This window comes from Amblyomma maculatum, chromosome 10, assembly GCF_055883805.1.
Source record: "Amblyomma maculatum isolate TAMU_Amacu chromosome 10, ASM5588380v1, whole genome shotgun sequence".
Taxonomy (NCBI): domain Eukaryota; kingdom Metazoa; phylum Arthropoda; class Arachnida; order Ixodida; family Ixodidae; genus Amblyomma; species Amblyomma maculatum.
Genome location: NC_139353.1, coordinates 121,917,025 through 121,933,379, shown reverse-complemented (window position 1 = coordinate 121,933,379; position 16,355 = coordinate 121,917,025). Strand labels below are relative to the sequence as shown.

General features: G+C 44.7%; 1 protein-coding gene and 1 long non-coding RNA gene across 2 annotated transcripts; both read right to left on the bottom strand.

Moving 5' to 3' along the window:
- Nucleotides 1-353: 353 nt before the first annotated feature.
- Nucleotides 354-8,653, bottom strand: LOC146177385 (uncharacterized). Its single transcript, XM_084581541.1, has 2 exons — nt 7,619-8,653; nt 354-743 (listed from the first exon to the last, which is right to left on the bottom strand). The coding sequence occupies exons 1-2, from the start codon at nt 8,651-8,653 to the stop codon at nt 354-356; spliced, it is 1,425 nt and encodes a 474-aa protein (XP_084437667.1).
- An 845-nt stretch (nt 8,654-9,498) lies between these two features.
- On the bottom strand, nt 9,499-15,044 carry LOC146177384 (uncharacterized). The gene is made up of 2 exons (XR_014701310.1): nt 14,955-15,044; nt 9,499-10,000 (listed from the first exon to the last, which is right to left on the bottom strand). It is a non-coding gene; the product is annotated as an uncharacterized LOC146177384 (long non-coding RNA).
- Nucleotides 15,045-16,355: the final 1,311 nt, after the last annotated feature.

The following is a 16,355-nucleotide window of genomic DNA, read 5'->3' as shown; positions in this document are numbered from 1 at the left end:
TATGCGCCAAACATGCAAAAAATGCCACAAATAGAACTAAAATTATCAAATTACTTCTTCTTGCAATGGAAAACCTTGTGACGCCGTTACGACAGCTGTCACATAACATCAATGCTTTGAAAGCATTTGCCCGTCAATATGATGGCTTTACAAGTCTATGCGTTAATAAGTGGTCACGTATATGGCGAAAAAGAATTTACAAAACCTTTACGATAACATTTTATGCAAAATATTAATAGAAAATGACACAGAGGGCAGAATCAGATACATCACGAAAAGAAACACCAGGAAGCATTTGATGGCAGACTTAATTTTACGCCTTCTCTGTCCACAGCGCGGACTAGCTCCTTCGCTTAGAGGTAGCCCAGGCCACCGTAGAACATTGCCTTTGTGCCGTTCTTGTAATAGAAAGGCGGGGCCAGAGCTTCCAAGGACAGGGACAGCTGGTTCAGGACATGCACGTACTGGACGTATGGCTGGGCTACACCTTCCGCGATTCGCAGCTGCTCCAAGCCGGCGTCGGAGCCAATGAGGCCGCGCAGGCTCCGACGAGTCTCGATCCAGAAATGGGCAAAGGATGGGGCCCTCTCGGGGAACTTGGCGTACGCCTTCTCGAGACCCTCAGCGGTGAGAAATTTTTTGTCCGGCCATAGCACGCTGTGCACAGTCCGGAGCTTCGCGGCCACGACATGTTGGGTTCTATTGTCCAGCCATGGTGCGGCCGATGCCTTCTCGGCAGCTGTCTGCGGAAAAACAAAGCACACATCTATGATTTACTGCATATACGAGGTGGCAGAACGCAATAACGTGTAGTCCAAACAAAGTTTTTGATGCGCAGTCTACTCTACACGTGTGAAACTATCTAGAATCTCAATAGACGAGGATGACTCCTACACAACGACTGCAGATGAGACAGATATCTTCGCCAGAGCTTCCGTATAGCCTCTTGTACGCGCTCCGGCATCACATAAAACCAAATGATGAATTTTATTTCTTACGCGATAACGTTGAAATCCGTGCCCTGTCGAATTTCCGGCGTTGCCGCTGTAGAGAGAGAGAGAGAAACTTTATTTGTCAGCGGTTTAGATGAATTTTGCCTTGAGTTGCATTCAGCTCCTCCTCATGGTTCGCAGTTTAAGTCTATCAGCGACCTCTTGCGTTCTTGTCGAGCCCCAGGACTGGGCGTCTGAGTCCCCGCTTGCGAGAACAGCTTGCTAGTGTTCCAGCGAGGGAGATGATACAAGGTCTGCCGGAGGCGCATCCTCCGCACAGTCCCAGATGATATGGCCTAAGGTGGCAGGCACGCCGCAGAGTTGGCAGCACGAATGTACTATGTCGGGAAAGATTTTGGCATACATCTAGTGGTTTGGCGGCTACCGCGTTTGCAGCCGCCGCCACGTGGTAGCGTGCTCTCGGCTAAGCCGAGCATGCAGAGGAGACAGGCTCGCCCTGAGCTTTTTGTAATAAGTCGTAATGGCCTGATTTTTATCAAGTGGCTCACCCCGTCGGACATCCGCGTTTGAGATCTCCTCACCAGCACGGCTGAAAAAACCTCGAGCGCATTATTGAGCGGCCTCGTTCACCGGGACGCCCGAGTCAGTGGGACCCACACTAGATCCACTACGTTCCTATCTTTTGGCGACGCGATAACACTTTTGAATGCAGTGGCGGAGATACGACCCCTAGTAAAGTTGCGGAGGGCCATTTTGGAATCACTGAGAATGGAGCTGGTTTTGTTTCGAACAATTCCTAGGAGTGTTGCGGCCTTTTCTGCCTCTTCCACTCAGCCCGCGGCCACCGTAGCAGCTACCCTGTGGTAGATGCTCATCGCGGTCAGAACGAAAGCCTCCTTTCATGATGTTGCATTTTGCTGCACAAACTTAGGCGGCAATATCATCCCCCTGATACTTTTTGCCTAACGTCTTCGCTCTGGCCTTCCCCGAATTTCGTGGCGATCCGCTTACATGTTCGTGAAGAGTGGTTTGACCACGATGCGTTCACGCATCTCTTAAAGTGTCCTCGCCTGTTATACCTAAGCTCTCGGGATACCTGTCGAATGGCTCTGGCAAGCGGGTACTGACAAATTACAAGATTGAGCGCAGAATCTTCAATTTGTTATGTTATATAACGACATCACATCATATGACAAATTTGGAAGGCGTATTTGGAAGGTTGCTACTCCCAACCCAAACAGGTAAGACCAATTGAATTGGTTAAGGCGGCGCTTCATTTTTACATATATTAGTGCAATCTATTAGTTGCTGCAGAAAGGAGCATGGGTGCGGCTTAATAATGATTTAACAAGCTGAGCAATCTTTTTAATGCCGCGATGATCTTCTATTTGTACAATCTCAAGCCGAAATACTAAACAACATCGAACGTGAACCGATGAGAAGAGCAGGACACTGGGCGAACGGCTGTAACCACGTTTCATCGCAAGAACGCAAAGAGATTGAAATGGAATTGGAAAATATGCTTCGTTACATACTCATCCTTACATCGAAAAGTCCTTGTGCGTCAGTCACTTCGGTGAAGAAGATTGACGGCATACTTCGATACAGTGTGGATTACAGCTAGTCGAGCAACGATAGGAAGAATCAATTCGCCCGATATTCCGCGATGATGGTATGCCGGGCCGACTCTACAAAGGCAGTAATCCTCAGCGGCGGACCGAACGAGCGGCTACTATATAGTAATAAGAACTCGACGAGTAGCAATACTCTCGCAGTCTGGGCTTATTGGTTATTCATGATGGAAAATTCTTCATTGCGTTCTTCTTTTCCATCGATGAAGAGATCGAAAAAAGAAAGCATTTATCAAGCCTGATGGAATCTAGGAGTTTTAGGTGATGCAATTTTGTCTTTGGTCTGCACGAGGGTCACTGAATAATGTGCGTATTTCGTCGGGCATAAAATGGCAAAGCTGTGCAGAGTATCTAGAAGACTTTGTTTTCTTCACCATGACTTTCGATAATTACTTCCGTAGGCTGAGGGCCCTACTTAACGCAGCAAAGCCGTGCGGGCTCAACCTGAGACCTAAACAACCTTAGTTTGCTTACCAACATCTGCTGTCCTTTGTTAACATCATTAGCAAAGACGGTATCTATCCCGATCCCCTGAATACAGTCACTGTCGTCGAGTTCCCTCGCCCTAACGACACGCCGTTGGAAGATCATCGGATAGTGTTCCTATTCCAAGCGCTTTGTAAGAAACTAAATTGCTGACGCATGGTTGAACCTCTGCACCCTAAACAGTCAGAGATTCATTTCACTTTGAACCGCTGCAACCGAAAGACTTCAAGAACCAAATCCCCACTGACACGACCTCCCCCTCCCGCCCCCCCGGCGCTCTCGGGAAACTAATGCTGATGCGAGAATCTTGAAACTAGGTACTACATCCCTCGTACAGAATAGTGGTAGACTGCACTATGTTATCATGTACGATGGCCAAAGCCAACTATTCGAAAACCGAGAAAAAATCTCACTTCAAAGTTGAAGTCCATGCCTATGCGGGCGACCATTCAAGGTGGTAAGCGAACGACATACGCCCTACTTGGTCGCCAATTTGAAAACTCCCAAGCCCAGCTTGCTCAAAGAACCCTGAATTTTCAGTAATTCGACGCCACTTTGGTCTACACCTCCGCGAGCTATCCAAAGCAGATTGCTATTTGTAATGTCCTGTGGATGCACCGCCGAACGAAGACAACAACGATACCTCTCGGAATTGAAACCACAATTCCTTTCGCATACCTGCAGTGCTCACACAGCGACTTGCGACATCCAGTTCATTTCCTGAAATACTAAGCCGTTCGCCTCCTGCAGTGTTCGAACATCATCAGTTGTACATATTCTCCTTAAAATACGAAGTACTCGTGAAAAAGCTCGGGCCCAACGTGATGACGAGTCGTCAGGCGATAAAGCATCTACTCGGATATTATGCAGGCTTTCCATGAAGAGCTCAAATATGCTCTGGTTACCACGAACGTTCCACAGATTCTGAAAACGTTTTATCAGTCACGATTAGCCATCTACGTGAGATGTTATGCGCAATCGTGCCATGATTTAGAGACGTAAGACGGCCACGATTAGACAAGTTGAACCACTAAACTATGCCCTTGCAACTAAACGGGGTGGATGTCATCGGCCCATTCCCAACTTCGTCAACGTAAAACAAGCGGATCACTGCGCTCATCGACCTGGTATGCGGACGCAAAAGTCGTTTCTATGGCACCAGAGGAAGAGAGACAACATTCTTCGTTGAACATATCGCTTTGAGTCTCGACATACGAGAAGTTCTAATCACGGACAGTGCAACAAAATTTGAGCCTACCCTTAAATTGTTTGGTTTGGAAGGGGAGTTTAATGTCCGAAAGCGACTCAGCCTATCAGAGGCCGTAGTGGAGGGCTTCGGAAATTTTTACCAACTGAAGCCTAACGTGTAATTTCATTGCACATTACCGAACATCAGGTGGTCTTCATAACTGCAGCTCTCCAATGCGGTGTCTCTCATAGCCTTAGTCGGCCATTCGTTAGACTACCGAAAACCAAACCTAACCTTCAATGACTAGGCTCACCCATTCTTAGACTGCGGTCATCCAAGCCACACTTGAGCAACAGCTTACCATTTCCAGACCAAAGGACTTAAGATTTCTCTCCATATAACTATCGTAGACAGGGTTTCTATTCCTCGATGCCGACAAGACATGCGATATTATCCCTATGTACATGGCCTTTGCCTATAACCCCGGCGTCAGACGCTCACCCGGTTAATTCCATTCCGGCTTGTTTAGAGATCACTATGACACTCCCAGCAGTGCTGTCCCATGTCTGACACCGAAATACATGACAAAGCTATATACCTGAACCGCAAAGCCTGGCGGCTCGCCTGGTTTCTCATTAAAGATTAACAACGCACCGATGAGCTATGCTACAACTTACGACGACCCACGCAGATGACAAATCGAAGATAAGTCTCCGATTCGACGCAGATATGGCGTCGCCGTGCGAGCGAAAAACTGTTCCGCCGATGTCTGCCGTGTTGAAAAACGACCACAAAGTCATCTTCGACGGCGTGGAAGAATCGCAGCGGTTCCGCCCGCGTCCAGACATATGCTTGTTGTGTGCCTCAAGTCCCATTACGCGTGTTGTGTTGATGCTAAAATTCCTATTTATTTTTGCGGTTATGAGTTCCCTCTAAAGTACTCAAAGCAAATATCAAATGCGGAAAGATGCAGCCCATTGTTTTAGTAATTGTTGCCTAGGGTTAACGCTGGCATGCGGGCTTGTCACTCTTTCTGGGACGCTCTGATCGGAATTGGCGGTGCCACGGTTTTTAAGGCGAAACCTTTTTATGGCTAGTGACTCGTCAGCGGGTACGTCCGTGCATCCGCGAGAAGCATCCAACTCTTTTGCGAGATTCCACGGCATATCGCGGGATTACAATTGTAAATCCATCCTGACTGTGTCATCAGAAAAAATCCTTCCTCCACCGGGAATCGAACCTCCATCCATTGGATCCCCAGCCGAGCGCTTTAACCAGCAGCGCGATGCCCGGGATCATGAAACGCATGTCATAGTTCTCTTTGTTTACTGTAAGGATGATAGTTTACTGTATGGGTGATAGTTTACTGTAAGGATGATAGTTTACTGTAAGGATGATAGTTTACTGTAAGGGTGATAGTAGCATAAATCCGCGAGTGACAGATTTTTCGCCTGTCCTCTCATGTGAAAGAAAAAACACCGGTGAAGTTTGATGCGTTCAACGAACGTTCGTTGTGTTCATTAAGGGGCGCGCGATGTACCATGTGAAGCTACAAAAGACAGGCTGTCGCATTTCACTACTGCAGATTATAAGGTAATGCGTCATCATTGTAGACAGAAGTATCATGCTTTCCACATCGAGACTTAAAAATAGATTGATAAACCCTGTCTGGACTGGAAACCGAACCTAAATCCTTTGGATCACCCGTCCAGTGCTTTAGCAACTGCACCACGCCCAGATTTTTCTTTAATGCCTGGTCATGACACATTGCCTTTCAGGAGAACAGAATCAACAAAACAGAAACGCTAATTACATGCGCTATTTACATATGACTCACTAAAAAATTACGATGAACTTTAGCTACTAATGAAATGCGAAAGCCTGAGCGCCGCATTCTGCTACGTAACTGGTACGAATTACTGATCAATTATTTATTAGTCGTTATTCGATAAATAATAAGTTGCTAACTTTGTAAATAAACAATTATTCATTATTTAGTTAATCAATCAAATAGCTAATAAACCATTATTTAGTAATAAATCGTTTGTTTCATTAAATATTCATTTAGTATTAGTATTTGATCATTAGTTGACATGTGGCCATATAAGGCACACATTCGCGCACACTCTGTGATTGATCGAGACCTCTATGACGTCATCCCGCCTCGGAAGGACGTTATCTGCTGTAGGCCATCATTGCACCCGCCACCGTTAAGGTGGTGGACGGCGGCTGTTGCGGCTAGCATCCTTCTCTTCTTTTTCTCCCTTCTCTACTTTCTCTCTTCTGTCCGCACAAGGCAGAGGAGGTGGCTCTGCTACAGAGCCAATAGCAGGCCCATGCATTTTCTTTTCCTTTTTTCTGCGGCCACAACAGCAGCATTAGCCATAAAATGCTTTCGCCTTAATTCGCGCATACAGAACAATGGCTGTATTCTTGAGATCCACTTGGGAGATTCCGCAGCAGCTTGTATTGCCAAAACCCTGTCCACGCTTTCCTGAAAATAAATTAGGGAAGGCCATGCGTATTTATCACAATGGCAACCAACCATTCTTGAACGCCATTACAGTGCAGTCCCAAGAGCATAATTAAATCAACAGGTACTCCATTCTCATTTTCTACGCTTAACTACCGAATACCATGCGGTTCCAGTGGAAAATCTTTCATTAGCATTTATTGCAATCATCCCAAAAATATACCCCTTCCGAACAGTGAAAAACATTGTCTATTGTTCCTTCAATTCTGAACTGAACTGAATTGTTCCTGGCTACCTGCATATCAAACAGTGTGATTTCCAGGGTAAAACCCCTTTACCTTCAAAAATGTTTTAACCAGAAAGATTTCGGTGTGCAATTTAAAAAAGAAGGTTATTTTACTCCTGGCGTCACGTGCATACTTTAGCCTTTTTGACACATCTGCACATGCTCCTCCACTATACAAGGCTCATTCAATAAGCGTAACCTTACTATTAGAGCAATGCGCAAGGTGCTTGTCACAACTGATAATTATTTTAAAGGGAAAGTCTTAATTGGTTATGTTATGTCGCCAAAAACATAGGGCATAAAGTGTCCGGAAAGGAAACAAAATATGTGCAGTGATTAGATAATTAGCGGCAAGGAATTTTGTGATAAAGATTTTAAATAAGAAATTGGTGATAAGGACAATAATGGTAACAAATTTCAATAGGAAATCGCTTATAATGAAATTAGTGATAAGAACCTAAGTGGCATAGGCACTATTGGCAACTTCGTGTGTGCACAAAAGGCATTCTTGAGCAATTGTAGCACGTGCTTCGGTTATTTTTCGTTCCGCGGCAAATTCGTCAAATAAAACGTGGAAATTTCACAAGTATCCAACCTTACCTCTACAATGCTGGCCAACTGGGAGTCAATGTTCCGACGCTGTTCATCAGTGAAATGCATCACTGCAACCATCGCGGTCACCAGAAGCTTGTAGCTGGCCTCAACCTGGCTGGCGCAGAACAAAGGCCGCATGTCTTCAGCGTGACTCTGACTTCCATGCAGAACAAGCAGGATGGTCTCAGGGTTGGCTACTGCTCCATATGCCTCCAGAAACAGCCATGCCAAATTTCGGCGAATGCGGCTGTCGTTGAATGATCCAAAAATTTGCAGGGTGGCATTCATCAGGGTCACGTCAGTCATGAGCCACAGATCTTCCATTGTGAAAGGCGGATTAATCGCAAGCTTGGTGTCGATGACACATTTTAAATAGGTCGTGTCGGTGAGTTGCGTGATGTCGTCCAATTTCTGCAGTGGCAATACCGCGGGCACTCTAGCCTTGCCTGAACTAGATGAAATAAACAAGTCGAAGATGTAGCCAAGCATGTTATAGGCTTCAGTGATTTCATCAGCAGAAGGCGTTGCATGTGCGTCGTTAGCGTAAAGCTTGAACATTGCTCGGTAGACCTTGTCAAAGAAAAGCCTGGGTATTTGTTTAAAGACAGTCCTCCACTCCAGCATGAAGTTGTTCGGGGCGAAGAATAGACGTCGCTTCTGGCTGTCATCCGCCGCCGGTGGAAGCAGGTTCAGCGAAAACCAAAGGTTGACGTTCCAGTTGAAGGCAAGGTCAAATAGAATTTCCAGTGGAGAGAATCCTTCGACATCTTCTAGATCTTCCGGCCATGTGAGACCGCGCTTGCTCATGAACTGCTTGAAGACGCCAACTTGCGGGCCCGACTGCGCCATGCAGCTGTTGAACATGGCAAGCGCTTTCCTCCCTGCTGGATGTCGGGCGACACCCCCGAGTAGCGAGCCTGGTAGATTTGCCTGCCACGTCATCACCATGTCTGTCAGAGCAGAGCGGGACAGCTCTGCGAACTGTTTACGGGGTGTCCAGTGGCCGCAGACGTAGGCAGCAAAATCTTTACATGGATCCATGTTTTTGTCCAGCTGGCTTTCGATTAGCGCCCTGCCAAGAACACAAAGATCTGCGTCTCAACTCGGGCATCTTGCCCTGTGCTGAGAAGCACTATCTTTCTAGAGCGCTGCCCTTCCCAGAAAAAGGAAGAACAGTTTCGAAAAAGTAAAAAATGTACAGAAAAGGTGTTTTTAGCTACTCTGCTTAAAGGGGAATACGAATTCATGACGTAAGTAAAATTCTGCGCCACTTCTCCCGCCTGAGTGGGGCAAAATTAGGCTTAGTGCCCCCTAGGAACATGCAAAATCACAAAGTTCTTCAGAATGCCCAATGTACAGTCGACGTCACCCGTGTGTAGAACGCTTGGGCAGTCCCAGGCAGCACACCAACATCGCACCAATCCCGGCCCGACGACGACAAAAATTGGTACCAACATTGGCGTAACACTGGCTTTTTGAGAAATTACTACATTTTTATATATTGGTCCGGCTTATATGCCAACATTGGACCTGTCCTGGCACTGCCAACATAGGCTATCAGCTGGCCGTGCCCCTAGTGTCACGTATTGGCATGCCACTAGTATTCATTGGCACAACTGACATTGGCAATAAACCGGCCGTGCCGCTAGTATCATATATTGGTATATATTGGCATGCAACAAGTATTCATCGGCACACGTGGCCTGCCACTGTTAAGCCACCTTTAGCCATGCAGTTATTTCACCCTTGCCCTTACTGCTGCCATTTGCTTAACTGTCACTCTGACAATTGTGGTTTTCTTATGCAGTCATTTCCCAATACCACCTTGCATGTCATCTCCCTAAGGAGCCATAAAAACCATGCAATTAAATGAGGCAAGCAAAATATTTTCCGAAAACATTTTATTGAGAGCTCATATACATGTAAATGCCACAAGGACATCAGAGGGCCAAAATGCAGTGCAGGAGGCATTGGATACAGGGTTAATATGGGAGAGGCTAGTAGGTGTAATTGGAAACAGGGCACTAAGCAGCACATGACCAGGTAGTGCAGGTAGAGGTGACTGGGTGCAATGTGCATTGGTCATGATGGAAGGGGCTGGACATGTTGAGCAGGGTTGATGCACTATAGCCTTGTAGTGCGAGAGGTGTTGCAGGAATAGGAGGCTGAGCATGGGTGCATTCCAGGGCAGTGTCCACCATGGATGGAAAATGGCAGTGGACTGTGTTGAGCATGATAGTTGGCAGTGAAGGGTCAATGGATCAAGTGATGAGGTTGAGGGGGCGGGGGAAGCACATGGCCCAGGTAGTAAGCTGGGCACCCCGCAGGAAACAACCATTCAGGAACAGTTTGTTGAGGAGATTGGTCCGTGGGTCTTACAAATGACATCTGCACAGAAGACAAGCATATATCACCATAAGATCTAAATTCACCTTCTCAACACTTATCCAAACACATATTTGAAGTCTGGGTGCTCTATACGATTGAGTACAAAATACAGAACACCGCTATAGTAAAACCTCTGATATAGTAAAGTGAAACTGAAGTCCCAGTTCATCTTCCATAGGCAACTGTACATTTTCCCCCTTTATAGTAAAGATGCTTTTGGTAAAAATCGGTTAAAGTGCTTCTGGCCATGGCGACGACTCCTGCGCACTACCTAGAGTCGCGAGGCCAAGACTTCTTGTATTTGAAAACAGAACAATAACCCCGAGTGTTCGTTTAGGTGGCTTTACTACTAGTCGTAGAAGCAGTCAGAAGAAGCCTACTTTACAGAAGCCTTGGAGCCGTGAGGGAAAGCGCGCAGCGCGAAGAAAAAAGTAAAGCTGTCTACAAACATAGCAAGGAGGCAGCGTGTTCCATTCAGAAAGTAAAGGAGTAAACGTGCAGCAAGAAATAGGGAAGGGAAAGAAATAGGTCAACATACACTGCAATGTGCAGTACAAATCATGAGGCAGTGGTGGCAGAAAGCGGAGGTGCAGCGAGTAAGGTCTTACAGCACTTGAGTGCCATGCGAATTTATTACTTATTGTCTTTTAAAAGACAGAAAGAGCAAAAAGGGACACTATGTTCATGCAAGGCTTTAGTTTTTACATGAAATCGAACTTGGTTGCATTTGTAATCACGTCTTCAGGCTTCAAAGGTACTTCCACAAGATGTAGAGAAATTTTATAATGAAAAAAACACAAAGAGATGATAAAAGCGAGATGGAAGGTATTTAGGTTTTTTTTTTCATTAAGCAAGAAGACGTGTTCAGTAAGTGCCTATTTAACTACTAGACAGCACTTTCAGGACCATGTCATCACAGACCACTGATACAGTAAAGACCATGATATAGAAAATATTTTCGCTGGCCTCAGTGGCTTTACTATATAGGGGTTCTACTGTATATATTGAAGGCCTATTGCCACACATTCTTCTTTTAGAGCACTTTGCGACAGGATTCTGGGCCTGCAAAGGCATGCAGCATCTTATGACGTAGGGATGATAAACCTATATGCAAAATAATATCCATTCCAGATACAAAAGAAAGATATTTGAAAGTAAAAACCTGCTTCCGGCAAACCGATAACTTCAGGTAGATGCTTAGTGTTCATATAGAATTACAGTTCCTGAAAATCTGACAGTTCAGGCTCCAGAACTTTCAATTTTAAAAAAATTCTTAAACATTCCTGCAATAGACAATATGGATTACTAAGCATGCAAGACTGGATGATATTAAAGAACACATTAAAGAATATTTTTCTGCAGTACACCAGTTACAGGCACGCATACATTACTGCGGCCAGAATAAAGAAATAATTGCCCTGACAGAATCAATCAACCTATCTTCAATCAGCTAACTGAGGGAGATGTGTAGATCGCAGATATTCTCAAGGCTGTGTACGCATATAATATTCTCAAGATAACCGTACCATTTCAAGTTCCAGCATTTAAGTTTTCACAGCTTTATTGCTTGCTGCATTCTACTATAAACAATTGCCTTAATTGTAATGTACCAAGGAATAGTTTTCATACAGTGCTCATTATAAATTAAAGATACCAGAACAACATGCACACAAACAAGAAAAGAAGAACGGGACAGAGCGCCATTCAAAACTTATTTATTGTGCACAATAAAGTACATATATATCTCACTGCCGGCATATGCGCAAAGAACTCATTCAGCATCATGTAGTTAGGGATAAGATATGTTCAAGAAGCCCATGCCTCATACCACAGCCTCTTTCTCTGAGAAAGCATTTCTTGAACATAGCTTATGTTAAACTACATGATGCTGAATGTGATGTAGCTGAATGTGTTCCTTGGGCATGTGCCTGCAGTGAGATATATATGTCCTCTGTTCTGCACAATAAATCAGTTGTGAGTGGAACTCTGTCTCGTTCTTTTCTTGTGTGCGTGCATTGTTTTGGCGCCTTCAGTTTATAATAAATAAACACGAACAAGCCCAACAAGAAGTTCTAGTAATCATACAGTGCATGCTTGTTCAGCTAAAATTATTGCAGTCAGCCTGCAATGAGCATGAGCAAGTACTAGAAATTTACTTTGCATAGGCAGGAAAATGTTATGCTAGATCTGAGTACAATGATATTGTACTTCCTTATCAGCTAGCAGCCTACCAGGTATGCATTTTCCCTCATCACAGCTAATCATATGGCCATACCATCGGCAACCTTCCACGTGCAAGACTATATTCAGTTAGGCATACATGGGTGATTTTATGTCCAGGTAACAGATGTGGTGCGCGGGCATCTGATTTCTTAAAACCAATTCATAGTAGTTGTTGGTATAGAGAATAGTAATCTGCCTGAATATCTGAGGCCAAATATTATTTTCTTTGCTTAAGCACACCATAAAATGCAATGCTTGATGTGACTATGGGATCATAAAAAAACGATACATCTAGCATGGCAGTGATTTTTCACTTTCACCCTATCACAATAAGTTTCTTGAAAAACCAGTTTAATCCTGAGCTGAAAAGTTGTTTCGACCACATTTTATATTTCAGTATCTATAAAATGTTGCTATTTTGTGAATATATTTCAAAATCAAAATTTCTTAACAGACTCACAAATTGTTTTTTTTTTTCAAAAATGGACAATATTTTGTACTCAAATTAAAAATAAGATTGTGTCTGGAGAAATAGTATTGTTTGCAGAACAAAACAGCACATACTCAAGAAAGCACCAATTTCACTCAAATTTAATGTGCAATACACGAAATGAGAGTTCACCTAAAATTACAAGTACAATAGCCCTGTTTACATGGACTCGACAGCACCGGGTTGAATCAGCGTTGAGTAAGCAAGGTCATCATTCTCGACCCGGCTGATGTCTACATGAACTCGCTTTCTAGTGAGTAAGTATCGTAGCAGAGCGTTGCATCGAGATTCGAAGTTATTGTGAAAGTTCTTACTCGTATTTGATCCCATTGCCTTTTACTATCGAGAGCTTCGATTATTTTTTATCGTTGATGAGCGCTAAAAAGCATTCATTTCGAGTGACGCTCGTCGCCGCTCCAGAGGCTTTTTCATATCCCAGAGTTCCCCATAACTAGACTCCCTGACTGGACAGCGTCTACATGCCTTTAGATAAGCGGGTCAAGCGAATTACCCTACCCCCTGCAAGCGAGTTAACGCGACCCGCTCCGCCGCCTATTTTACTCGAGCCGACTGTGTATACATGAACCCCACAACTTATTTTTCACTCGACAGACGTACTCGACCCAATACTGCCGAGTTCATGTATACAGGGGTAGAACGCACATGTAACAAGTAGCAATGCTGCTAAGAATCCAATCTGCTTTCTTCTGGCTCCCCATCCAGTTTTCTAAAAAAATATCTTGTCTGACAAAGGAGGATATTTGGAGTTAAGCAGCTAAGCAACACAAGATCCATATGCTTGCTCTAACGCATGACTCCTCAGTGCACTTGCAGTTGCAATTTGCTTGGTCATGTGGCAGTTCACTAAACAGTCTGACTAGACATGACAATCAAAAAAATAATCGGGGGATCATTTCTACTTTTATTAAGACATGCAAAAGCTTTTTGGTTGTTGACATAGCATTCAGAGACAGCGGGAGTTTGGCAGTTTTATACGTCTTATTTCGTTTGGCAGTTGCAAGGGGATGTAGAAAAAGAAATATGAGTAGGGAATATAAGGGGTGACAACATCCCGAAATGAAACTAATGGACCAATGATGCACACTGCGTATCTTAAGTGACGTCACTGGTAACATCATAGAGAGAAAATCGTCCTTGAGTATGACAAATTTGAAGCCCAGGAGGTGAGTTGGTTGTGGGCAAGCAGTTGGTAAAGGGCAGTCCCCCTGAGAGGTAGGCGGCAAGATCACTGCCACCCATTATGGGGAAAGCCCTGGCAAGCATGCAGGCAAAGGTGCACATATATAAGAGCAATAAATGCACAAGGAATGCACGCCTGAATGAGCAGCCGCACTAATAATTTCCTTTTGTCTTGCAGCCCACCCCTCCTGCACTGTAAGCAAGTCTGCTCTGTTTTCCGAACAAAGAAGCATATGCAAAAACAAACAGAATGTTCTCTAAAATTTACAAAATTTGAACGAGTATTGCATGATGATCTCCTTTCTGCAAATGTCTTGCTCTAGGGTTACAGAATGAATTCATTGCAGCTGCGAATAAAGCGAGTTGGGAGCTAATGGCAAATCTCAATGGCTTGGGGAGAGAATTAATTATAATTGTCACTTTGAGCAAAGTAAATAGCCTGGTTTAGATCAAAATAATATTACAGCTACATGGCTGAAGCCAGTGTAGGCAACCAGAAATGTACAAGCAGTCAGTAACTGCATGTCTGTATGAACAAATACATACTGTGCAGGCAGCAGTAATGAAGGGAGAGTGGAAGGCAAATAACCTGAGCAATACTGAATGGCTTTCTTCTCTGCAACCTCAATACAGGCTTCCTGCGAATTCTTGTAATGCAAGCATAATCAAGTATGCTAAATATTCTATCACTTAAAGCACCTGCACTCCCATGTTACGCAAATGACAACTACTTCGTCAGTTCAACAAGCTATGTCTGTTATTGTGCTATTACACCACAGGTTCACTCAATCATGTCTCAACTTGAAGTAGTCACATACTATTGAAATAAAGCAACGAAATATAGCACCAGCTATTAAAGCACTGCCAGGGACATGAAGGATATTATTTTCGGCATACTGTGGGCAAGACTTCTGAACAAGTAAGTATTGAGCTAAAAAGCTAGAAAAAGTCATATAGCATGCAATCATATAGCGAAAAGCCAGCAGAGCCTTTTTTAAAGCCTTTATATAAAGCAAAACAAAGGCAATGTGTCATACCTACCGAGGCAATGCTTCCTTACACACAGCATGTTTCATGGCAAGGCTCCCACAGTTGTTGACAGGTTATGCAGCACCAAAATGATGATGATGTCTGCTCACATTCACGCAGCACCCCTTTGATGGCAGATGATTGCTTGTGCAAAAGCAGTGCGATGATACAAGTGGAGCAGCTGGACTGCGGGCGTTATAGAGCAAAGAGCCCTAAATGCAAGGAAAGAAAGTCTCCATTAAATCGATGCCTCTAAATCATGATAAAAGCATACCACGGCTCTTCTCTGTTTAGTTAATCTATAATTTCAATTGAAAGCTGTCTCAAAAAAGTACTAATTGCAACTCTATGTTACACATGGTATAACATAGCTGTGCCAGGGCGGTGGGGCGATCAGTTAGCATAACGACCGAAAAATGCATACTGATGTTTCATGCAGTCTTGATGCTGGAGCAAAGTGTCATGGTGCGGAGAACAAAATTAAAAGCATGCACGGGCGCCAAACGTGTGCTACACAACCGACGCGACTAGAGGTGTGCACGGGCATAAATTCTGAGCCCGACCCGGGCCTCATGCTACAAACCCGAACCCAGCCTGGAACTGAAATTGTCTGAGCCCACCCAGCGCTCATACTGAAGGCTCCCGCCCTGCTGGACATGCTATAACAGACCAGTTGCAAAACCTACAAGTCGGCTTCCCTATGAGGCAGGAATTCATGCACAGTGGTGACAGAACCTGATTCAGGGATAATAGTTAGGTGCAGTACATGCATCTACCACAGTCCACGCTGCTTGGGATGCAGTTCCCCACGCACAGGCCATTGTCAGAGAAAGGTTTTCAGGCATTCTTAACACTGGAATAAAGGGGGGAGCACTGTCACCCTAGGGGTGAAGAAAGAAAATTTAGAAAAGGGACATTAACCGGAGATGGTAATAGCGGGGCGACAATGGGCACGCGAATGATACTGTGACGAATGGGCAAGAGGTGCGGGAATTACCCTTCCCGTCAGGCGATGTGCTAACACTGTACCCAACTATTACCCCAAAGTCTATGCCACCATTGTGCAGGAATGTTTGCCGCACCGGGAAGCTGACGTGTAGGTTTTGCAACTGATCTATTGCAGCTGAAGCAACGATACAGCTCATGCGGTTAGCGTTTTATCGCTCCAGACACGAAAATATATGCTTTTGCCCGGACTCCACCGACTCCGCCCGAGGTCACCCGAGGGAACCCGAGCGGCCGAGCCAAGTGACGGCTATACGCCGTTCCAGCCACTGTAACGCCGTGAATATCCGAAGTTGGCTTTTAGGGCTACGATGCTACGCAGTTGTTTATTTTAGGAAATCAGTACTCTGCAAAACAGCAACGGTTTAACTTGAAATAAGCTGCAAAATGATCGGAATGAAGTCGCGC

Coding starts and splice junctions, on each gene's coding strand:
- LOC146177385 (XM_084581541.1), bottom strand. CDS start 8,653: ATGGATCCATGTAAAGATTTTGCTGCCTACGTCTGCGGCCACTGGACA. Junction 744..7,618: donor AGTTGGCCAGCATTGTAGAG/GTAAGGTTGGAT, acceptor GTTTTTCCGCAG/ACAGCTGCCGAGAAGGCATC.